Consider the following 25,349-nt stretch of genomic DNA (forward strand, 5'->3'; position numbering starts at 1 on the left):
GAAGCCTTTATCTGCAGCCTTGAGACCTCAAGGCCTTCTAGATGAATGCATTGACCCTGACCTCGGCCTGGGCCTCAGAGAGAAGTGAACTGGTTCAAACAATACTCCAGCTCTGCCTTTCAAGTCCGATATGTGAGAACAACAGAGGGTTTCACCACAAAACATACACAGTATCTACTGGTCGTTGTAAGCGATTGCACCTTTCACAACGTAGCATTTTGTGAGTAAAGCAAATTATGGCAGCTTTTATTTTCTTTTTTGATATTAATATCAACAAAGAAATCTAAAATTCAGATAGGAAGCCATTCATGGATCAAGAAATCAAGCTCCAGCAATGCATCTGAGAATAAACAAAGGCACAACAATAAACACCATAGCTTTTCTATACAGGCAGACGTGGTCACTAGGGAAAAGACGCAAGCTTGATTTCCACTATTTGTTCTGAGGGTCCCCGAGGGTGAAGGAGGGTGGTGTTTGAGACTCCCAACTGACCATGGGAGCTGTACACAGGTCTTCAATAGAAAAGGGCTGCAGGAACATTTTCCCACCATTATTTCACACAGATGAGAGGACAGAGAAAATGGCACAGGGTAGGAGTCTGAGACAAGTTTTTTCTGGGCTGGATCAAGAGTCCAGTCAGACACAATTAACATCAACAACATCTGTATCTGCTATCTATCAAAGCAAAGCAGCAAAAAGATGGAAGGCCATGACCTGTCCTATTATATGTAATATCTATCAGAGTCTAAAAGGCAATTCAGTAATTGCCAATAACAGCTCAATTATGAGTTTGGACTTCTTTTTTTTGCTATGTTTTTGACACAGATGTACAAAATGAAATTGAAACAACAATAATGTACATATGAGAGATATGTTAATTGAGCTTGGGTGTCTTTGTATTTAAAGATATGTTAAGGGAATTTTCTGAATTTCTACCATTTCAGCTGTTGGTAAAGGGTATTGTGTTATTTTTGAGGACAGTTCTGTGAAAGAATTTTAACCTCCGACAAAAACATGAATAGCCTGTTTGTATTTGAGGAATAAATGCACATGACCTTGCCTGCAACCTTGAAATATCATTTATGACCCTGTCCTCTGCACCCTTGAAGACAAGTTTAAAAAATAGCAAAGATGCCCTGAGGAAACAACTCAACAACATTTTTGAAATAGCTGCATGAAAAATGTACGGAACAACTTATAAAGGAAAAGAAGAATAGCTGCATTTTATGTCAGAGGGCAACAGAACATTTACACCAGAAGCCTCATCCACAGCTCAGCTCCATCTGCCTGTGTCAACCAGACTGCAGGAGCGTCTTTCAAAGGATTGAACTGCCTTCTAAGGTAGTTTTGAAGAGGCATGAGACAGCTGATCTGGTTGTCCTAATTTCTAATCAAAAAGCACAAGCTGTCCCTCACTCTGAAATCTGAGAGAAAAAGAGCAGTGACGATACAAAACGTTGCTACAAGCTGCTACACTCGCCTGTGGGAACGACTGAGACAAACTGAACGCAGGCAACATTAACACATAACTGAGTTCATTCAAACCTGCTGATCGAGAGGAATTTAAATTTCATTATTTATAAATGATATGACCCTCCACTGAACCGTTTTTTAAAAAATGCATGACCCTACCGCGGGGGCCAAAGTTAAACAAGGATGACCCTCCCCCAGATTCTTCAATATACCCCTTTTCATAAATTGCAAAAAGTCCAAAGGCAAATATTTAACTGACATGGTCCAGACAGGTAGACTAGCTCATTTCTTGGCAGAGCAACTTTAACCTCAACTGAGTATGTCTTTCTAATACCTGGTGCTCTATATTGCAGCCATCCTTCACTCCACAAATAGCCTGATCTAAAGACAAGGTCTCCATAATGAACAGAGAGGAAGTGTTTGCACTGGCCCGTGGACAATCCTGCAGCCTGATGGAAATGAAGGAAAAACACTGCATAGATTCATGAGATTTGTTCGCTGGAGAAAAAAAAAACGCACAATTTCAGAATGTTTACGAGACTGGAAACCACCTACCTAGATCAAAGTCACGCCTGCGTTTACTGTACTTGTATCGCAAAAAAAATCGCACAAACATCGCCGCTGTTAAAATCTAGTCAGCAAACATCACATTCAAAAGGCACCCTCTGCTTTATTCGTTCTCCACTTTATCTGCTGGGATAAAGTATGAAATAAAACACAATACAATTCACGTTACCTTTTTGGCACTGGTTGGAGGTCCAACAGCGGTAGTCGTAGTTGTCCTTGAACGACGTCCTCTGACAAAGAGGGTTATCCTCCATGATGCCAGGACAGACATTGTCACACTCCTTTGCCTTCTTATTCCCATTGATAATGTTGTTGAATCCACCATCCATAATAAGAGACAAGTCCACTGAGTCCAGGTAGCAGAGCTCAGGGTTCTTCTCAATCCGCATGGCGCCACGGGTGATGTTCCTCAGGTTGTACAGGCCGATGTCCTTCAGGCTGGTCATCTCGTAGATCACCAGGGCGTAGTTGTAAAAGAGGTTGCGCCCACGGATGACGCTCAGGTTTGGGAAGAGAATGCTGAGGCTGTCCAGGCCAGAGACACGAAACAGCAGCAGGTAGTCGGTGATGACGGTCAGCTTTGGGAAGCTGAGGGAGCGGAAGACCTCCTGGTGGATGTTGTTAGTCTTGTCGTTGATGAGGAGGATCTGCAGGTATCCCTCCACCACCGTGCAGTTCTCCAGCCGCTTGAACTCACTGATCTCATTTCGGATGTCAATACTCGGACCACAGACTGGAAGACACAGAGAGACCACACATCAAGAAACATGTCATCAAAAACCCATGTATAGTAGAGAGTAGTTGAGGTTTTCTTTTGTATCAGAAAAGAATGAAACTGAAGTGTTTGGTGAGAAATACAGCAATGCTACATATAGGTTAGCATGTAGATCATGTTTGCCAAATGATTTTAATTATAATAATCTTCTTGAGGCATATAATCCAGTGAGTCAGGTTGGTAAGGCTGGTATTTTGCTGGTAGCACAAATAATACAGAGTTCTAAAAAAAGGGAGTTTGTGCAGTGCTAGGACACCATGTTTCTACATTGTATAGAAGAAGTTAATGTTTGCTCCGAGTGCTCTGTCAGGCAGGCATTTTATTATAACGGGAGGGATGTTATCATCAGGGTGAGCTGAGGTGAAGACATTTTTAGTATAGAAGTAACTGGAAATTGTTATTTAGTTCTACGTAGAGGCTCACAAGTGAACATGTTGATACACTTTCTGTATCCATCATATCATACGCGAACCCTGCAAGCCTCTGTAAAATGTTGCATCCATCACCTCAGATAACCCCAGCGTTTGAATAAGCCTTTCCTCTGTGCTCGGAAAACAACACTTGAAACCACAGTGCCTGGAGCGTTCTCTAACAACGCACGCACGCACGCACACACACACACACACACACACACACACACACACACACACAGACATTTATTATTGATGGCAATCAACTCTCCCTCTAATCGTGCCTATCAATTGCTATTAATGGTAGATGATCTTCTCAAAATGTTATAGTGCTCTAATGCTGTAGTTCCATTACCCTTTTTGTTTTCTGTTCACAGACCTGACAAATGAGCTCAAGTGCCCCTTTATCTACACTACACATCATGTTTTAAATGAATTGATTTTAAACTGTAGATTATTTTACACTATTAATGATAAAAACAAGTGAGCATTGCATGTATCATTTCATCCAGTTTTATTACCAATGTTTAGATTGTTTAGTCAAGTTTCCATTTGTAACACATGAGACTTAGAGAGTAGAAGTTTCAATCACTTACTAATTTCTTTTAGCTAATTATTTAACCATGAATCCATTACTTTCAGTGTATTATTTTAACTATTTCTCCAATACATATGACTATTTTAAACATTACTTTCAGCTTTTTCACCATTTATATATCAATTGTAGCTGGCAAGACTTCTCTGCTTGCCTTCTAGCTAATATGCCTTCACTCTAATGGTACAGCTGCCTCAAAATGTGGATGTATCTTTTAATTCCAAAGGTAATTTGTCACTTTTTTTCTTTCCAGACTAGTTGAGCTACTCCACAGAACTGCTGAATACCACCTTGCTTAGAAGTTCTCACAACCAATAAGCTGAAAAAGGTCTTCAGTAAAACCTAACAGATAGAAACCTCTACACTGCCTTACGATGCATTGTGTTAAATAGAAACAAACAAACAAACAAATTATTTATATAATTACAGAAGGAGCATGAAAAACATGCAGCAGCTAACAGGTTGCATATTATTTTGAACCGTCTAAAAGAAGGTTCAGCAGTCAGCAGGAAATGCCTTGACACATGAGCTCCTTGGTTAAACCTGTTATGTTCTTACAGAGGCTTAGGACACCGCCACAGCGAGCGACACTGCCACAGTGCCTATCCAATGAGACAAATGGGCATGTTTTCAGTAAGAGTCTTTGATCCTTGTCAGAAAGCTAACCATGGCTAGGGGATAAAGCAAAGAGCTAAACTGTTTCTTCTCCCAAAACACCAGCCCACCATATTGTCTTTCTGAAATGGGGAAATGGTTGCAGAAATCATTTAAAATGAACAAATGTGACCTCTCCCTGGCACATATTCAAGCATACAATGTGTATGTGCTCTCAAAATGTCCCTGTGAGTAAATTAACTCCAGTTCAGTAGAGATAAAAAAGACCATGTTTGTTTCTTTGTTCAAACTATTCTGCCAAAACTAGAAGCTGCATTGTTTATGGGGATGAATGGGCTATATTTGCCCCTGCCAGGGTGTTTCACTTCTCCAAATTTAGAACGGAAACGATTACTCCAGTAGAAAATAGTATTTGCTTTCTCCAATCAACACCAATGCCCCTGGGCTCCACTTGTGAGCCATCGAGCTGCATGTCTTCTTTGTTTCATTGAGAATTTTCTTCCAGCTTCTCCAGCAGCCGGAGAGAGAGGGAGGAGGGGTGGAGCCACTCAAATACAAAGACTAATTTGTATGTTGGTAAAGAGAAACTCTAGGCCCCACTTCCTGATGAAGGCATTAATAAAATCAGGGGGCTTCTGGCCAGAGAATAGAAGGGGGGAGCAAAGAGATACTGTGACGTTGGAGAGATAAGGTTTCTGCCAAGCATAGCTATCTGAGGCGATCTTACTGATATAAAACCACGAAAGAAAACCACCACATGCTTTAAATGTATTTCTGGGCTTCATAGACACCAATCAGGTATTCCTTTGTCTTTCATCCTTACCTAAAGTGGATTTAAACCCAAAAAATGTAGAAAAGAAAGAAGAAAAGAGAGAAAGGAATGCACAATGAAAGGAAAAACCTCCTCTTTGTGATTCCCTTGTTCTACTCATTAGGCATGTTAAGTACCAGGAATTCCAATCATTTCCTTGGAAAAGGATTGAGTAGGATGTTGCCTCAAACTAAGCCTCAGGCTTCTCTGATTCTTGCCAGTCAATCCATTTGTTGTGAAGACAACAATGCTTAAATGAGATCTGGATACTAAACCTTTGGATACCTTTATTCATTGTTGAATAAACATGAAATAGGGGGAAAAAATTAAAGCGCTGACAATAATGACCTAGGAGTGATGTGGATGTGTGTCCACAGAGAACGATAAGCCCGCATACATGCGTCCGTCTCTCCCTCCTGCTTCTCTTTGCTCTTCACACTGCTGAGTAAACACACATATCTCCACAGCGTAATGGGATCCACCGGCTCATGTTTATGATTGATAAACCTTGCCCTGGCCCTCCATGGAAATGTCATCACACAAACACATACACACGCACACCTGCAAATGCACGCACACACTCAAACATGACCCTGTGTAAGTCTGTCAAATTAAGCCATGGCTAATGGTCACTGTTTATCTTCACGTAAACTCTGATTCAGATTCAGTAAACATACCCTAAATGTAAATAAACTTAATCTCAGTTTTGGCTGACAGGAACTTGAGATTGAAATCTGCACTTTCAGACCACATGTTGTGCTGTTTATCAAAAGGCCACAGGCTGAGCATTGTGGGAAAGCACATAATTGTACCCTTTTCCAGACATCCAGCTGTAAACTCCGGGAAGGTTATTAGGAAGATTCCTCTGCAGAGTTGAAGAGGTGTCATGTGAGTCTACAATAAGCAGGGCTGCAACTCTATTCATTTTCAGTCACGCTTCAATCATGATATGAAATGTAGAAAAAAAACAATATGAGTAATTATCAGGATGGGGATTTCTCCAGTAGAACTAGCACTATTATTTCTAATATTGTTAGCACTAGATTTGAGTAGGTTACATTTGTATTGGGTGTCACCCATTTCTATAAATTATATCTAAAATATGCTATATTTTAAACATGTTTTCAGATTAAAAACATATCAAACAAATACCTCTTTATCAGTTTTGGAAATCTCATGTTTCACATGACCATTTCACTGAAAGCCGACCCAAGACTTTAATTTTCTGGTTTAGAAGATATGAGACTGAAATGTCATAAACAATATTTCTAAGTGAGGTTTTGAGAAATTCTAATCATATGCACATTAAAAAAGGTAAATTTTATTTGTTTGTTTGAAATTTAATTTAGATTCAGTTTCACATTTAGCTCTAGTTGATAAGCAATCACAAAACATCTGCTGTTATTTAGGAGAGGTGCATATGGAGGCATTCAGTGGCGTGAAGAAATGTTACACAGCAAACAATCAACTCCATGAATTATGACAACCAACATGCTTGCAATTGGTCTCAACTTTAAACTGTAATAACCAGCATCAGGAGATTTCCACTAAAATCCAGTTGTAGTTGAGGCAGTGAGGGAGCCGGTCACTGTGCAGTCATATCCCCTCACACCTGCCACATCAACTGGCCCTAATCCCCGGCGTACTGGAAGTCATCTGACCAGCGGTCTGGTGGGCCACTTCCCCTCAGTTACTTCAAACACTGTGGCTCAGATATCACCAAAACCCCAAACAGTAACACTACACTCCTCATCATAACAACTCTCACACAAAGACTCCCTCCGCTCCCAAAACGAGGGAAGGGGGCAGGAGGTAACATGCTCTGTGTTTACAAGCACAACTATAGCCTGATCACCTTAAGCAACCACATTAAATGCATTGTTTGATTATAACAAAATGTGGCTTGCAGTGACCTGAATTTCATTAGATGATTTGTTTGATAAAAGGCTCTTGTCGAAGAGGATGTGCGCAACCCAGCTGTAATCTTTCAAAATAAAAGAAGAAAAACAGAGGGACTTGTGTGTAAAATATAAAATAGTGATGAATTTATTCATTTCATTCATACAGTGTAGCCCATCGCATGGGCCAAACGTTTTCTGGTCATAATGACTGTTTCCTACCACTGATTGTGATGCAGCTGTTTGTGTATAGAAACACTTGTTTCTATCAGGTTCACTCCATGGCCTCTCTGGCTCATGTGTATATGAATAAAATAAAGTGAATGATGAAGCGCCACTTTAGATGTTATTCTACCCTGACTCAACTTCAGCCTTAATCTGAAGCTATAGATAAATAGGCATGCTTCCTTTTAGGACATGTCGCACCTCAGTGTTTACAGCACCCTTTAGAGAGCTTTATTCTTCATAACAACAATCACAAATAACTAAGTGATGACTGAAAGATTAACATGAACCGATGAAAAGGCTTCTCGATAAGATTCTGGAAACGCCTCTGAGACAAAACTTTGGCCGATGAATTCTCCAGCCAGGACGGATCCACATTCAGTTCTTGATGAACAGCTTTCAACTGATACGGCGAGTGCCATCCATTAGAAGAGCTAACATTTGCAATCATCGCACAAATTGTACAATACTCCACGGGCCATTAAACCGGCAGCCCACGAAGATGTATGTGCGGTTGGCCAGAGACTGCATTTGAGCAAATCCTAAGATGGGCCACTTGAAATAAAGTGTTTAATTAAGCATTGTAAACCTCAGCTGGCAGCCTGGAGGAGCTGTAGGACAGCATTTGACTGCACTCACAAACTAGCCCAGTGACACACTTTCACATCCTTACACAGGGGCACGCCACTGACTCAGGCTGTCACGCTGAGTCCTGCTGCAGTACACACAGAGAGAGACGTACAATAAACTCACACACACACACACACATCATAGGGCTATGAACACTCACAACACTTCCTCGCTGGGGGTGAGACGCGGCATTCCTGCATCCAGGCAAGCCAGGGGTGGGGGAGGGGAACACATGGTGGAGGGAGGGGAGGGCGGGGGAGTATATGACCATGCAGGCCCGGTCACAAGATGGAGTGGGGCACCTTGGAGTAGAGTGACAGGAGTCATATCTGAGCCAATTGCCCCATCACGACAGGGAGAGCTGTACTGCAGCATGCCATGCCTCAAAGGGAAAGGTAGGTGAGGTGCCTGTCAAACACAATGCTTGCTGACGTTTGATTATTTAAGCCGCCATTCAAGTTTTCTGGAGCAACATGTCCCTTCATAAATAACTGAAGAGGAACACCGGCGTGCCCTCATGGAACGGGACAGAGGGTGCCTGTACTCACACAACCCGAGCACCAATGTTGTTGGTGACATGCCTATTTATAACTCTAATGGTAGTGGTGCCAAGTGATGGAGTTAAGCGCATTGGTCTATACCGCTGCGTGTGAACAGCAAAAGCCAATAAAACAGTTCACAAACTCTCTACTCTTCCAATCAACAAAACCAAGTCTGTTTCTCTTGCAAGTGTATTTTTGCACGTTCTATTTCCAAACACCAAGTCTCTATCTCCCTCGCGCTCTCTCTCCCTTTTAGAGACTTGTTTGCTGCATACTTGGAAGCCATGGCATGGAAAGTTTACTGTGGTGAGAGTTAAAAGGGAGCTTAATTACATTTTATTGGTGTGGACAGATTATCAAAACGAACAGAGCAAAAAAAAAAAAAAAAAAAAAAAGTTCTCAACCCCTAATGGAGCTCATGGATATCTGTGATTTTCCACTAAGTGATGATAGAAGCTGGAAATTCTGACCCTCTACAGCCCAGTGAAGTAAACATCATCCCCGAGTGATAAACTGATGAGACTCATCCCTGTCTTGATATTCACCACAGTCTTTGTCTCTGAACTCTTTGTTCATGAAGGCCTGATGCATTATACACCACAGAGCGTGAAGATCTGAGAGCAACCACTTGTCTCCCAGCCCCCAGCTGCCCTCATGGATGTCTCACTGCGCTCAGGAGGGCGCAAAGAAGAGCACCCCCACATGGCTGTGGTCAGGCCACTGCTCATTAGGACTAAAGCTAAAGTTTTTTCTTCTATTTGAATGCTAATAGAGGTCGGCCTACATCTCTCCTTCTCATGTCAAGTTGTCTCCATCATCCCGCATATCCTCTCAGGAAAAGGACAAATTAGTTTAATGGAAGTGATGTAAAACCCTTAAACGCACACATGTACACAAACAAACCAGGCCATGCCACCCAAGTTACGCAGACACACAATCACAACCTCTGTGATCAAGGGGGAAAGGTGCACCTGGAGAGGCAAATGATAGAAGTCTGGTGTGTGACTTGTCAAATTAACACATGAAACATATCATACTTCAAAAAGATCACGATTCTGATGCAGTGTGAGAGTGCAAGACGTCTAAAAGTGCCTGTTGTAGACAGTAATGCAACCAAAGAAAAACAACAATGTCTGTAAGTTATGCAAATTAAATTCTTGTCCCTCTTTCAACCAGGAAGCATAATATAAGTTATCATATTAATATTTTACTGTGTGTGCTAAACATTAAGTTTACAGACAAAATGCGAGACTGGGCTAAATGATCTAATCCAGTTAATGTTGGCCTAAACAGACAGATGATGTATTGTCTTTGCTCGTCATAGTATTTAGAGAGATTCAACTGAAAAGCCTCATAGTGTCCATCATCACCAAGCAGTCACAGAAAATAATAATAACAGTTGTATATTTACTGACCAATGAAAACAGAAGCAACGCTCATTGACGCTCATTAATTCCCAGTTGTTCTATTTTAGCATTGGCAGAAAGCAGCCGTGATTCTGGCTGCTATATACAGAACATTAGATAAGATTACTTTAGATTAGATGAAAAAAAAAACTTCAAATATGCCAGCTGGAGCATTTATGAACATATTTTTAAATTTTTAACCCACAAAATAAAACCCTGAAATCACAGCAAGCGCAGCAAAATTGGTAGAAGCTCGAGACATTTGACTTGACTATACAGTATGTACTTTTTTTTTTAAAAAGTGCCTAAATTTAGCTGTTATAATGCAAAATCAATAATACAAGCTTTTCTTCTTGTTTGCTAGAGCGGATGAAACACTCAAAAGGAAAACTGAGAAAACTAAAGTTTTGAAATTTGTGTTTTTCCAACAGGTTTATGTGTGTATATATTCTAAAATTCTGTTCTTAAAGTTTTAAGGCCCTACATGTCTCTCACATAAAGTGCCATCTATTATCAGTGTGAAGGGGCATCATGTAGAGACCAAACTCAGGTGCTCCTCTATTTAAAGGCTTGCATTAATGAACACTACATATCTGGATACACAGAATGTAACTGTAGCTTCCCTGACAATGGAGATAAAATATGATTATCTACAACAATAATGCATATTTTTTTCACCATGGTGAGAGTTTGTGATGACAGTCTTTTACCCACTGTTGGAGGCTTTTTTTTAAATTTTTATATATATGACTGTGTGGCCTTTTAAGAATCAGTAGTTTATCTGATTTGGGTTGTTCATGCTCAGCGACGCCACACCACGAAATGCAAAATGGCCACATGGTCGTAGTAACCTTCAGCTCTGGTCCCTGGATTCATCCTCTGCTTTTTTTGGGATAACTACCGGGAAGATTACGGCGACATGTGGCGTGTATCTCTCCCTGTTTCCACCCGAAAAGAGCTGCTTCATCAAATGAGGCGATATTGCGCACAATAAAGCAGATTTTGCCTAATTGTGTTCACCCACTGACGGGCAGCTGTACCACATGGTCCTCAGCTAATATACAAGTAAAAGGCACACGTCGGTGAGCTGCATGCTCACTGGGTTTGTCGATTTGAGTAATTAAGCCCTGATTAAATAGATACCCCCTTATATATATATAGATAGATATATTTAAAAGAGCCACATATTGTACATTTTAACAAATTATTCACCCCTCCAGTCAGCCAAAGACTGCTTTACATGAGGTTAAACAGAGCTGCAAAAAAGAAAATTATACATTAAGGCCTCCGCCGATTTAAAAAACTGAAATAAAATTATTCAAAATAAATACTTACTCTCTCCATGTGTGGACCAGATGCAGATAGTGGAGACAGACAACATCAGACCCCAAAACAAGGTCGGTGTGTCAGATCTCATGTTCCTTAACATCATTCACCTCTTGAAAAACAAAAACAACAAAAAGAAGACGGGATCTAAAAGGAAATTAAAAAAAAAAAAAAAAAAATAGGGTGATGCACACCAGCTCCTTAAAACATGGACAGAAAAAATGTTAAATAAATGTGTCTGTAGCCCGGAGAGGCTACTCTGTGGTAGCCTGCAAATGCGTGGTCTGCTTGTCTACCAGGATTTGCTCTAAAATATATATATATATATAAATAAATGTGTAGAAATTGTTAAAGGAGGGAATTCCTTTAAAAGGGAAAAAAAATATACACTAAAACAGTCTGTTATTTTTGCCAATCACAGGATACTTTGACGTCGGCTGGTATGGCACACAAGCCAGTGATTTTACTGGATAAATGATGGTAATCCCCATCTTCAGTCTCCATCTCTTGAAAACAGCAGTGCGCGTACAGTGCGATCAGGCCCGCTAATAACAATAAAAATGTCCCACTAAATGTTGCTATCAACAGCCTGTACCACCATAATAAATGAACGCCAGTGTCGCTCGTGTGAATGACTGTGCGTGAGGGTAGGGAGTGGGGCAGAAAACACGTCCAGGTCCACAGGGGTGGTGGCTGGGAGGCTGAAAAATGAATGAAAAACCTTTTTTTGCCTATGCCATTCAGCCAGCACGGGCTCTCGATCCCCACCAAGCAGTCCTGGCCCGCAGTGAGGAGTCGTTTTTTAAACCAATTTTCCAGCTCCTCGGGTCGGACTTATCTCTGCCGTCAGTCGGGATTTGCAGTTGAAAGAAAACACCAGACTTGTGCCACGCAGGAGAATGGGTCTCTAGCTCTCCAGCTAGACGACCTCGGCTGGGGTGGGAGGGAGAATATGTCCAAGGAGTTGCCCTTTACGAGTGTTGTTTTGCCTTTATCCTCGTAAAAAAAAAAAGGAGCGAGAGAGAAAGAGAGGACAAAATCTCGCGTTGCGCGTGTGTTCGGAGGCTGAAATCCTACAGTTCGCCCTCGGTGAAAACGCAGGCTGTGGGTCTCCGGTCCTCCGTGGAATCTCTGCTGTAAACAAGAGTCGGCTTCTCTCACTCAGAAACACATAGTGCTACGGATAAGGTGGCCGGCGGCAGGGTGGAAATACCGGAGTGGATCAGTACCAGAGGATTTCCAAATCCCTCTGCACCCCAAACCAGACGCACAGGGGGCGCGTAAAGCCTCTCAGACCAGACTCCTCCATCTGGGTGTGTGAATGGGGTGTATGATACACAATGGGGTGTAGGATGTCTATACACAACACTTTCAGTTCTGTATGTAGAACCTAATCTGATCTTTACCACACTAGGGAACCCTGGGTGGAACCCATTTATGGACCAGATATGTTCCTTAATATCATAATGGTCCCAGTTATGAGACCACAAGGAGTTTCTCAATATTTGTTGGGACGGACTGAGGATGACTGTAATGTTTATCTCCTCGCTCATTTGACTTACAGCTCTTAAATCAGTGGTTCCCAACCTGAGGGTCAGGGCTCCCACAAGGGGTCCCAAGATGATTACCTGGGGCCAATTTCACCAAATTTGTAGCATGCAAGCAGCAATTTACAACATGAGATCATTTCAGTCTGTCACTAATCCAAACAAACTCCTGTGACCCGAACATGAGCAGGACATGCAAATTAGCATTTGCAGTTTGTAAGAGCTAAACAGTTGTGGAAGAGGTCGCTGTCACCATGGTGAAATCTAAGTAGTGCTTGCAGCCACTGGTAGGAAATAGTTATTTCTACACAAAGAAAATAGTTTCATTGTTTAAAATTGTTCATGCGTTTGTGTCTTGTGGCTTCTTTTTTTTTTTCATGTGAAATAGTAAATACATTTCTACAGAGCTAGGCTGATAAAATGAAACGGTCTCAGAAGGGAAAATAACTCCTAAATTATGACTTTCCTTGCTGATAAGGTGTCACCGTGACACTGCTTGAAATGATGTGGCTGTCTAAATTATCTGGGAGGTGTTACAAAACTGTCTGTGTCTGTAAGATGGGGAGATGTTGCTGCAGCCAAGTTAGCTGAGGTAAAAATTACAGTGTTGGGAAATACATCAGCTGTACCCAGGCCAATCTGTCCGAGATCCATTTCTTCCAACGCTGTCCACTGGTGACTGAATAACTTTGTGTGTGAGCGAGAGGTAAATGGTTATATTGCTTCTTCTATTGAGTTCTACTTTAAGGAATTTTGACTTGATTTGCTGTCTACATACAGTTTTACTCACATCCTTTTCAAATTAGAATAGTTATTAGCTTTTGGATGAGCCAAAAAAAAAAAAGCATGTGCAAGGTCACCATAAAGGAAAAACAAAACTACTGAAGATATTTAAAGTGAACTGTGTTCTATGACAGTATTTCATGTTAATGTGAGACGTAATGCAGAGAGCCTTATTCATTCTGTTTACCTGCGTATTTTACAGTATCAGTGTGGGTTGGACAAACATTGAGGTTAAAAGATGACTTGGTAATAATCACTAACTAGTTGATTTGTTGGCTGCTGGTGATGAAGGCAATTCTGAATTCTTCTTACTTCATACTGTACGTGATGTGTATGTTTCTGGATTGACACAGATTTAAGCACCTATGCAACTATTTTGGGATTCTTCGGAGGAGTAGGTTTTTAATGTTAAATTACTTTTTTTTTTTAAATGTGGATTTGTTTTGTTACAGATCTTTAATAGCTTCATCTGGGACTATGAAATCAGTTTTGACAAAATCTAGAATTAGCACTTTTTCAGTAGATTATGGATCAACATTAAGTGTGAATTAGTCTATGCAGAGATATTTAACATTAATCTGTTAATGTTAAATATGTTTTTTAACAAGACATGGAAATCTATTATCAGTCTAAATACTGCGGTATTAAGGGGAAAGTCATTTTCTAATAACAAAAAAGAGTTATATGAACTGTTCCCTTCCAAATGATTACAACCTATACTGAGCTTATGTCATTGTGCTGTTTTAAGGAATAACTCCCTTTATTTATTATATATACATACATACATATATATATATACATATATTTCTTTCAAACAGGCGAGTTTACACACACACACACACACACACACACACACACACACATACACACACATTTAGATTAAAGGATTCATTGCCTCTGGAGTGAACGGGACTGCGTTCAAACCCTCAGTACCATGAAGCCATAGGTTTACAGCGCACAGCATCGTCACGGGCACAGAGTAAATCCCGACATGGACCCTGTCTCATTCAGACAGAGGACTGCCAGCGCTGCCTCCCGTCGTTCATTCATCCCACACATGCAGCAGTGACAGCGCAGAGTTCAGGAGGCGTCGCTATTTATTGTGGAGCCCGTCTGCTCCTGGACGGAGGTTTATAATGTCATTGATGTCACAAATCACGCACGCATGTAGATGCACTCCTCTCCACTGTGGTAGCGCACATTAACAAGGAGAAGTTCAATATTTACACAAAGTGCTTCTGATTGGTAGGCTGCAGATTATCTTGTCATTCTGTGTTTGAAACTCATCTCAGTGTTTATTATGTGGATTTTCCTTTGCCATTTTATTATAAAAGCGATTTTTAAAATTGTAATTGCAATTTTAAAAAATGGAAATTAAAGGTTTTTTATAATTAAGTCTATATTCCAGAATATGATTTAAAGGAATCACTGATAAAAATTTGTTTTTTATACTAGTGAATGTAAACCTAGACATGTAGGTTTCGCACATTACTTTCGTTTTGTTACTATAATAAACCAGGCATATTAAACATATTCATTATGAAGAGTCCTGTCATGTGTTTACATTTCATCTTGTTGAAGCTGAGTTACTGAATCTGATCTGAACATTTTGTGATTGAGAAAAGAGTGAATATGCAGTATTTTAGAGATAACTGTTATGAAAATAATATTTTTCTGTTGGGTTAAGTGATATATTTGCTTTATAAAATCATCAAACTGTGAGAATGTGTTGGAAACTCATTTCATATGACGCTGAGGTGAAGTGAGCGGCCAAGTAAGTGTAAATAATCTGGAGAAAAAGAGGTTGTTTTTTTTCCTACTTTCAGACTGCAGCATGTCGTGTTTCGGTCCTGTCAGTGTTTAGGTGTCGCCCTCTGCTGCTACAAAGGTGACATTGCAGTTGCATTGTGGTTAAAGCTAACTAAATATTACTGAAGCATCAAGTCAAATCACTGCTCTACAGACAACAAAGCCAAATAGGATATACATTATATATATATATATTACATAATTTAGGTGGTGTACTCAATTACTTAACGCATTATGATTTAGAGGTAAAGTAGAAAAAGTTGTAGCACTCCAATCCAATGTGATTATGTTACATTTAGAGTGTGTAGTGTGTTTAGGTACCATATTATGTCTTTTTTCTTCTCTTTCACACTCAAAAGTAAAAAGTAAAGACACAGATTCTATTAAATGCAATTACACAGTTTAGGTTTCATTTTTTTATGAACACTTGCAATCACAAAACATCTAAAAAATACCAATTATAATTCTATATCTTGATGGTCCTTCATTGATCTCTTTAAAACATAATATTAAGCGCTTCTATCAACAGGCACCTCCAACTAGACTTGGTTTGTGAGGAACACTCAACCTCAACATTTTAAGTATTGCATCTCCAATAACACTGCTCTGCCCCCTCAATGCCTCGTGTATGCAAAGAAGCAAAACGGCGTCTTTGAAAGTATGACGATGCCTAATGAACACACAATGAAATAACAACAACTGGGCTCTGCTTAATTTACTGAAAAGGTTTGAGTGTAGAGGACTAGATTAAGAAACTACGGAAAAGTTCACCTTAACTGAGAGGAAAGAGGTTCATTTTAAAGAGGATTAGGATCATGTGAAAAAAACTGAATTCCGACATTAAGATCAGAATCTTGAGGTCTTCAGATGTTGCCTTAATCCTGTTCTGTTACAAAGAGACGCCAACCAGGTCTCAGCTGCCTCCCTGAATCACTCAACATACTGCTGGTCCGTTTGGTGCATATAAAGCATATAATTCAGTATTAAACGTGAAGTACATGTAAGAGTGTGCGTAAATGGTCTGTGCAGAGAAGTAGGTTGGTAGGAATTTGCATAAAAAGGAATTTGTATATACTTCAGTTGAGGTTTTACTAAAGTTAAGCCTACAATTTAGTATTAAGGATAATGTTCTTTTCCTCCCCAGGAACGGGTACTTCATCTGCATCTGCCTCTTGTTTCCCATCAAACACCCTCAGTAAATCCCAGGACTGAGGAATTAATTGGCGACAGAAGCCTTGCTCCACCAGCCAGGACACACTAATAACACATGTCACGGAGGCGAGCATGGCCAGAGTCCTGTGCGGAAAGTACTGTGTGATAACTCCGTCCTCCTCCCTCCAGCCAGGGTACAAGAGGAGAGGAGGGATCCCAAGCAGTGGCTCCCCACCCAGCACACGCAGCAGCAGTCCGACTACGTAGCCAGTGATGGCACCGTAGCTATTAGAATAGCTGAAGTGCAGCACACAGATGAGCTGTGGGAGGATCACGCAGTAGAGCAGGTCCCCACTCAGCAGCCAGAGGGCGAACACACTGTCATCACCAAAGGCCAGGCCTGTTCCCGCCAGGCCCACCAGCAGCACGCTAACACGGATCACCCGCTTCAGCTCCCGCTCCGATGCCTGCAGGAAGAAATAGCAAAAGGGACAATAAAAATTGAGTTGCTCTGCTTAATGCTGAACCGAACACACTCACACACACACGCACACACACCTGCTTCCTCAAAGTCGTCTTGTATATGTTTTGTGTAAACATAGATGCTGAGGACAGCAGCACAGAGTCCATGGAGGACATAACTGCTGCAGCCACAGCACCAATGCCTAACACTGACAACCAGGTGGGTGTGAGGTAGTGCAGGGCCAGTGGCAGGATCTTCCCTGCCTCCCCTCGCTCAAAAGGAGGGGGTAGGCCATACGCTGTCTGGTTCCAGTCTTAGAGGAAAGGAAAGGAAGACAGGAGGAGGCATAGAGGTAGAGAAAGAGATAGACAGAGTTGAGAGGAAAAGAAATAATGGGAGGGGAAGAAGCTTTTAAGATTAGGGTGATGGCATCAAAAAATAAATTTGAGAAAAAAAAAAAAAAAAAAAAAATCAAGCACAGGGGAATAGGAGGCTAAATGTTTGAAGACGGGCAACTGCCATGCCATAATCAGTAACCATAACCTGTTATGCAAATCCTCACAAGAATTTGCAGGCATACAAACGCAACTAAGATTATATCATCCCATGCCATTTACCATGGTAGTCGGACCTAATGGTTAGAACATGATAATTGAAAATGTGTGTGTGTGTGTGTGTGTGTGTGTGTGTACTGGGTGTGACCTGCTGAGCGTTTACATTCACGTGTACCTGCAGAGGCAGCCACTGCTCCAATGACAACTGAGGGGATTCCCATGATAAAAACTGTCCCAGCAGCAGCAAAACAGGTGACCTGAGCCTGAACAGAGGAGGCTGCAGAGAGGATCCTCTGGTATAGAGCTTGATAGGCCAGTCCCCCCAAAGCCTATAACATACACATGCATGCACACACAAAAAAAAAAAAAAAAAAACCACACGCACACAGTCAGTGAACAACTTGACAATTCATGCAGATAACCAGATAGACCTCTGCAGAGCTATCAGACAATCTGATTAGTCAAACACAGATTTCTCACATCAAAAAATTAATGGCTGCATTACATGTAGGTGTACCAGTTCCTGGCATTGTGCATGTTGGGTATGTAATAGTATGTATGAGTCACTGGTCCATCTTTAAAAAGGACATGCTCAAAGATTTTCAAGTCGTTATCACATAATAGCAATAAAACCGTTAATCAAACAAAGTCTGTCTATCCTGTAAATGGAACACAGCCATCATCAGCGTTAGTAGTTGCTCCCGTGCTTTTCCTGAGATTAAAATGTCCACTATCATGCACGTTGCTGGAGCTACAACTGCTGTGCCAAAAATGTGGGGGAAAAGGTCATAGTCTGAACTTTGCTGCACATGCACACACAAAGATGCTCATACGCATTTCTTCTATATTGAAGCCTATTCAAACTACAGGATCCTCATACAGTAACAGTGAGGTTAGCTGCTGAGCCCAGAGGAGCAGCCCAACTAAAATGGCTCAACATATCCTGAACTTAAAACCTAAGTGCAATTTCAGTAGGCATTTTTCACTGCAGACATTTGTAGGTGCAAGTAAAACGAAATCATGGCTGAATACCATTTAGCTTCTTCAGTGTCAGGATCCTGATATTGTGCATGCTACCTCACTGTCATGACTTACTGGGATACCTGAACAGAACAGAGCCATCAGTAATTTTAACAGCAACGACTGCGCTGTGAATCCTGTTCGAGGACAGCCGATTTCAATTTCAGTAATTGATCAAGTTTACTCCGCTAATTCAATGCCATACCTGAACAGAGCTGTAATTAAATCAGTTGCCAGCGGACATCAGACAAAGTAGGATCTAATAGACAATATTGATTTTCAAACATTGATTGGCATTTTGGTAAAATTTGTCTAGAATTCGCAAGGTCTGGGAAGCTCTAATAATACATTTTAAGGTTTTCCAGGATGTATGAGAAGACTCTATGAAGAAACAGTATATTCTGTGTTTGCATGTGATCAATGTTACAGATGAGGATGTAGTATTTTCATGCCTGACTCCACACACACACACACACACAGACACAAAATACATTTAAAAATCTAACCAATAACAGCATTTCATCCGCCCATTTTCCTGCATCTGCCAGCTCCAACTCTCCCATCCAAGAATTAACATTTGACTGGTTGAGGTGGACTACTTGTGAGAGGTCAGCAACTGCAGGACTGAGTACCAAAAAAGGAATACATAGCCACTGAAACAGAGGAAAAAAAAAACAGCTGTTATAGCAAAACGAAGAACAAGTCATCTATTGAATTGCTTACATGTCTTATAATACTTCATCATGAAAGTATCTAATTTAAGCCCCATCATTTCTGTCGCCCTCCCTCCTCCTCAGTCTCTCTTCTCAGACCGAGGCTCACTCACTACTTCATTACCCTCCCTCTGTGCTTCACCCGTTTCTCACCAGGCTGACAAAGATGAAGGAAAGCTGGATGATATCAGTATATGCAACAGAGTAGAGACCCCCTAAAAATGTGTAGATGATGGAGACAGCTGCCGAGATAACGATGGACAGGGCAGACGACAGCCCGAGAATTACGCTCATCGTTCCTCCTGCAAATCACAAAGAACTTGAAATCAGAGATGGTATGCAAAAATGTTAAGTGGTTCATTAGGACAGAAACATAGCGTTAAGATGTCTTGTTAAAAGGGATACATAAAAAACAACGACTAACCACGAGTGTTACTTACCCAGAGCAGCAAGGATGCAGGCCACCCACAAAATATCACTGACCAAAGCAGGGAGCAGCAGTGTTGCAGTGAAAATGTTGCCATAGCGATGCTGAAATGGGTCCAACATGGTCACGTAGCACTTCGACCTCATAGGTTTTGCAAAAAATAACCCTCCTTAAGAGATAGTGAGTATGCAAAGGAAACAAAAGAACTGTTAGAGAAAAATTACTTGAAACTCATTGTTTTCCATTGAAATGTATCAGTGAGTCAGAGCAGAGCTGAAAGCAACAGAAACAATCCAGAAACATAAGTAACAATTTTGATGCATCAATTTGATGAAATCATTTTTTCCCCAAACGTGAATATTTTATTTTTTTAGTCCTCCATAATGATGAGGTGACAGCACAACAACACATTTTAAAGAAGTCATCTTTGCTTACATTTTAGTCTGAATGACTAATCAGGATACTTTCCTGAATCAGTAGATTAAGCAGAAATGAAACTGTTCACCGGAACCCCTGGTTAAAGTAACCTACATACAAAATATCCCATTCGCTTGTGCCAAGTAGGTGTGGGCTGAAATGTCATCAAATCTCATTTCTTCAGTTCTGTCACCTCGCGGCAAAGAGGTCGCCAGTTTGGATCTGACTGGATGGAAAATGCCCGTGTACAAATCCTGCCTTTGTTGGGAAGGGCTCCTCCCACAGCCCATGAAGAAGCAGGTTAGATGAAACGGGATTTTTTTTTTGTAGGTGTAGGTGTGATGTACTTGTGAATGTCTGTCTGTTGACCAAGATAGGCCAACAATCTACTGAGGGTGTATAAAAGAGCCTTGATAGGGAAACTAATGCTGTTGAACAATATAATTTGACTGCTGGCCATTTTGCAGCAACATATGAGTAAGTTTTAAAGTGCACATTGTGCCTGTGTGTTGAGACCTTATCAGTCATGTGCAAAACACCTTCAGTTAGAGGAATCTATGTCCTGTAAAATGTTTCTTCTTGTCTAAATTATTGATATGGGTAGCAGCAAAACGTATGACGCACACAATGTCGAAAGCACGAGTTAAGTATCACATCCTGTGACACATGAGCACGTATGAAAACACAATGCCAGGGTGTTACAACTAAAACAACCAACTGTCTACATCTTGTTTAGGTTCCTACAATAACCACCACCTCTTCCTCTGCTGTGTGTTATCATACAACAGCTTCATTCATTTCAGCTACTTACCCAAGAGAAAATTGATAAGATATGCAGGAGGCCCCATAGCCCAGATGAGACCTTGAGTAGGAGAATAAACAGCCTCAGCGGTTCCCATAATGTAGCCTCCACCAACCCATGTTGCTAAAAGGGAACCACAGAGAATAATCAAGTGAAGAGCGGAGTAACAAAACACAGGGAAAGTAGCACAGAGCACACACAATAAGGAACACAAATAAAGCACTACTGAATGACATAAAAGCCCTACCTGTCATAGTGAAAACCCCGACCAGGACACTGATGTTGCGCCCGCCAACAATGGTTACTTCACTCTTGCTGCCAGCACATGTCTTCTCCACTTTTTTGGATTTCCGAGATGCCCAGATCCCAATTACCAGGATGACAATATAGAAAACCACCACGGCCACCAGTCCAGGGACATTCACTGCCATGACTGTCTGGTTACACAATGCACAGTCCATCAATTACACAAACATACGCAGCACAATAAGCACACTCAAGTATACAAAAAAAAAAAAGCAGCTGTTGTTTTGTAAGACAATGTTTAACATTGGGGCTGTGCTACAACATCCAGAGAGAGTTAGTACTATTGTGTTTTTCCATCTCCAGGATGTACCACCAAAAAAAGCAGTTTTCAGCCAGCCAAGTCTCAACTTTACCTTGACAGGCTGTGAATGGGCACTGCCAGGGCCTCCACTCATACACAAATAGTACAGTTATACAGCACTGTACCTTAATGTACTCTAGTTTTTTTTATGTAAAACCTGGATTGTAGCACAAATCTAACATTTAGTTTCATTTTGAGATACATTTTGTGGGTGAGTGGTCATAGCACTGCAAGACTTCTAAACGAGTAATGTGGCCAATATTCAAACCACGTTAGTGTAGCCCACCTGATACTTGAGACAGATACAGAGCCACGGAGTTACCCGAATAAGCGCTTAACATCCGGGACCAAAAATGACTGAACAAAGCCCCTTTCACACATGCACTGCAACTCTGGAGTTATCTAAACATTATCTGAAGGAGCAGTATGTGAGAATGCAAATGTCCAGATCAGCTGGACCAGAAATTAAACGCACTTCACCCAGACAAAACTCTTGTTCTTATCATTCTTAAGGCTGTGAAACTTCAAAACGGCTGACTGAGGTGTCTGGTGGTCCAAGAGAAAGGAGCACACACGTCCTCTGCTGTGATGCATTGTGCCAGAGCCTTGAAGTAATCCAAAGTGATAATCTGAGACCATACAATCTAAACCTGAGACCCACAACGAACAAACACCTCACTGATTACAGGAGGAAATAACTAAGGGATGCTCCACATACATAAAGATCATGTAGCCAGGGGAGGCTACCCTTGTGGACCCTGATGTCCTTGTCATGTATTTTTTCTGGAAATGTTGCTTTTAGTAAACCTTAGGGAAGTTTGGATACGTCAGTTATGTCTTTAGGCTGTATTCCAGCATTTTGAGATCCAGTGTTTTTCCACAAGGATTCTGTTTTGCCATGGACAGTTTTTTTTTTTTTTTTTTTCATAGCAGGTCACTGAAACAGCATTTGGACTTTCATGTTGGAAAAACAGACTCCTTTCAAATGCTTTATTCAAATGGGTCCGTAACTTTCCAGAAGGTTCATTGGCTTGGTTTCCTGGAAGGGCCTTTGTAATCTAGTACTAATTGTAGGGAATAAAAGTCAGAGTTATTTAAATCTGAGTTTACAAGAGGAAACTGCCTTGAAAGAAATACTCCAATAAAATGCACGTGCAGAAAATATAGTTGAGCAGTTAACTATAAAGAAATAGTATAAAATGTTTACACTGACATCATTTGGTTGTAATTGTATTTAGCTTGCTAAATTCTTTCACCCATATTTTACCCCCAAGTTTTCAACACACTGACAAAGTAGTGTACTGAATAATGCATTCTTGTTTGTCAACCATGCAATATTTGTTCCAAACAGGGTATTTCCTGACTATGAAGTGTTACGGTTGGGCCGTCCCCCACAATTCCCTGGTATTTCCTTGAGTCTTCCCCTTCCCTCTTATACCTATGCTTCCTTGTCGGTCTCCAACGGTTTGTCTGATGGCGTGGGCATGACCCCTTTCCACTCCTCACTCTCCCAATGAACGTATCACATCTGCCATCCATCAACTCATCAGCTCTGCAATATATTTATCCCAGTTCCTGAGTCACTCATCGCCAGTGGTAGTTTTGTTTTTTTTTCTTTTACGGTCAGCTGCTCTGTGTTTTGGTGTTGTTTTTTTCCCCTTGTGATTCTTGTTCTCCGGTTGACTTTGTTTTCCCCCCATGTCCTCAGGATCACTACCCTCTGCTTCTCCTGCCAGTCTGCCTGCTTCCTCTAGTTCCTCACGCTCGTCCATAACCATCTCTCCTCCCAGCTGCTGTGGGATCCCATTTCCCTGTCATAAACTGCTCTCTACTTAACACAACTCTGTCTGTGTCCCGCACGTGCACACAACACAGATCAGGTGAGCATGACCCATGAGCACACCCTAAACAAGTGTGCAACAAAGACCAACCGGTGCAGGTTATTGGTTAATGCCATGTGATTTCAATTGAAAGGGTGAATAAACACCAAAATGGCTCGACAATGTACAACACGCTTAAAATGCCTAAGTAGAGATCTAAGCAGCAAAATCTTTTTTTTCCTTGTAAAATCCTCATGAAATTCATCACTTACAGGGAAGCAACATTTTGGCAGAATAGGCAATTAAAAATGGAAAATGGAAAAACCACGGAGTTAAATCACTCTTCTGAGTAAGACGCCTGCAATCTAGATTTTATTTCAGTACAAGTACTGATGTATAACGAACAAAATACTCATTATGCGGGCAGAATCGTCCCTATCAGACTGTGGTAGTGTTGGATTGTCGCTGTATGACTGTACTGCGCTGTTTTACCTCCTTGGGATGGTCTCAGCTACAAAATGACAATGTATTTTTAAGCTAGGCATGTGTTTGTGTGCAACATTTGTAATGCAACGGTGTCTGTTAGTGCCGCCAGTGTGTGGGGTAGAGCTCCAGCTACCATCACCGCCTATGGGAGTTCAACAATAGCAAGCACTTCATCTCCAACCAACAATTAATGTTTAAACGCCTCCAAAAATCACTGAAAAAACGACAGAGCCCAAGCAAGTCTTCACAGATGATTTCTCCGGCATCTGGCTTTACATATATATATTTAAAAAAAACACCATACATCGGTATTTCACAGCGTTTAACACGTGTACCATGTTTCATCGCGCTCACTCATATGTAAGATTTTAATATTACTCATAGAAACAGGCCAGGCGCCAGAGATGATGGGTTCTTCACGACAGAACACCATCCGTTCTTAATAAATATCTGAATTTGAGAACAATATTTTGTTTTATTATCTCCCACAGACGGGCACGGATATGTGCGCTTCCTCTCTCACAGAGGCTGAAATTAAGACGCAGCTGCATGCTAGACCCCGGTAGTCCCCGTTTTAAGCTAGCTTAACATTACTGCGACCATTTTAAAACCGCAGCAATAAAAAAGACATAAAGCCCAACATTAACCGCCTGATATTAACACAACTGGGACCCAATGAATTGGATGAATCCGATATATTTTAATTATACAATGACCGTGGTGCGTTTTTTTTTCTTATCCTCAACATGACCCGCAAACAGAAACATGATGCTAAATAGTCTTCCGTGTGGGGGCTGCCGTACCTTTGAGTAGAGCCGGAGTCCTGCCTTCAGCACATCTGCTGCCTCCACTCAGCTTCAGTATTGTTAAATCCTCGGCTGGTCAATTCTCCTCTATTGTTGTCGCCCTTTGAAACGTGACACCTGGGGCTGCGTTCAGCGCCGCCAAGCCGTTCAGAAGCGTTTGTTAACACGATGACGGTGTGCTGGATGTGCTGCTGCGCATGGCCTTTGCTTTATATTTGGATGGCAAAACCGAAAGTGCACAGGCAGATTTTTTTCCTTACACGCTGTCGTGAAATGCTGCCCACATCCGGAATTTAACAGCTGTTTCGAAATGGTTGCAAACCATCGGTTGTAGCGTTTGCGCTTGAACGCACCCTGAGCGGAAGGCCATAATAAATGACAGCGTTAGATGATACCTGCTGTAGTTATATCTGAACCGGTGTCAGGACTCACGAGGTCCTCGATGAAACGTGGATATACAATATCAAGTCCACTTCACAGCCCAGTGGTTTAGATGTTTTCCCAGTTTCAGTGTGTGCAGAAACATGATGCCAGGAAAGTGACACTACCTGCACTGTGTTGCACAATCATGCAGGTTGTATGGAGTAAATCTTGGGTTTACATGTTTTCCACTACCTAAGTGCAAAAACGGCAAACGCATGCACACGCAGTGTTGGCATACCACTCAGTA

The 25,349-nt window shown here is 41.3% G+C and overlaps 2 protein-coding genes across 3 annotated transcripts in view; both read right to left on the reverse strand.

Moving 5' to 3' along the window:
• Positions 1-11,376, reverse strand: part of igf1ra (insulin-like growth factor 1a receptor) — a 70,317-nt gene extending 58,941 nt beyond the window's left edge. Inside the window, exons 1-2 of the mRNA XM_070831488.1 lie at positions 11,283-11,376; positions 2,210-2,773 (exon numbers count right to left, since the gene is read on the reverse strand). Coding sequence (XP_070687589.1) covers positions 2,210-2,773; positions 11,283-11,376 — 658 coding nt within the window. The remainder of the gene's footprint in view (positions 1-2,209; positions 2,774-11,282) is intronic.
• A 4,444-nt stretch (positions 11,377-15,820) lies between these two features.
• On the reverse strand, positions 15,821-24,771 carry LOC139201805 (high affinity choline transporter 1-like). 2 transcript variants are annotated; one of them, XM_070831230.1, is made up of 9 exons: positions 24,677-24,771; positions 21,208-21,397; positions 20,970-21,083; positions 19,755-19,910; positions 19,468-19,616; positions 19,108-19,254; positions 17,757-17,910; positions 17,123-17,340; positions 15,821-17,031 (listed from the first exon to the last, which is right to left on the reverse strand). In XM_070831230.1, the coding sequence occupies exons 2-9, from the start codon at positions 21,389-21,391 to the stop codon at positions 16,516-16,518; spliced, it is 1,638 nt and encodes a 545-aa protein (XP_070687331.1). In that variant the 5' UTR covers positions 21,392-21,397; positions 24,677-24,771; the 3' UTR covers positions 15,821-16,515. The 2 variants fall into 2 exon arrangements, with proteins under 2 accessions (XP_070687331.1, XP_070687332.1); XM_070831231.1 differs by having other exon boundaries at positions 21,208-21,393; positions 24,677-24,748.
• Positions 24,772-25,349: the final 578 nt, after the last annotated feature.

This window comes from Pempheris klunzingeri, chromosome 5 (genome assembly GCF_042242105.1).
Source record: "Pempheris klunzingeri isolate RE-2024b chromosome 5, fPemKlu1.hap1, whole genome shotgun sequence".
Taxonomy (NCBI): Eukaryota; Metazoa; Chordata; class Actinopteri; order Acropomatiformes; family Pempheridae; genus Pempheris; species Pempheris klunzingeri.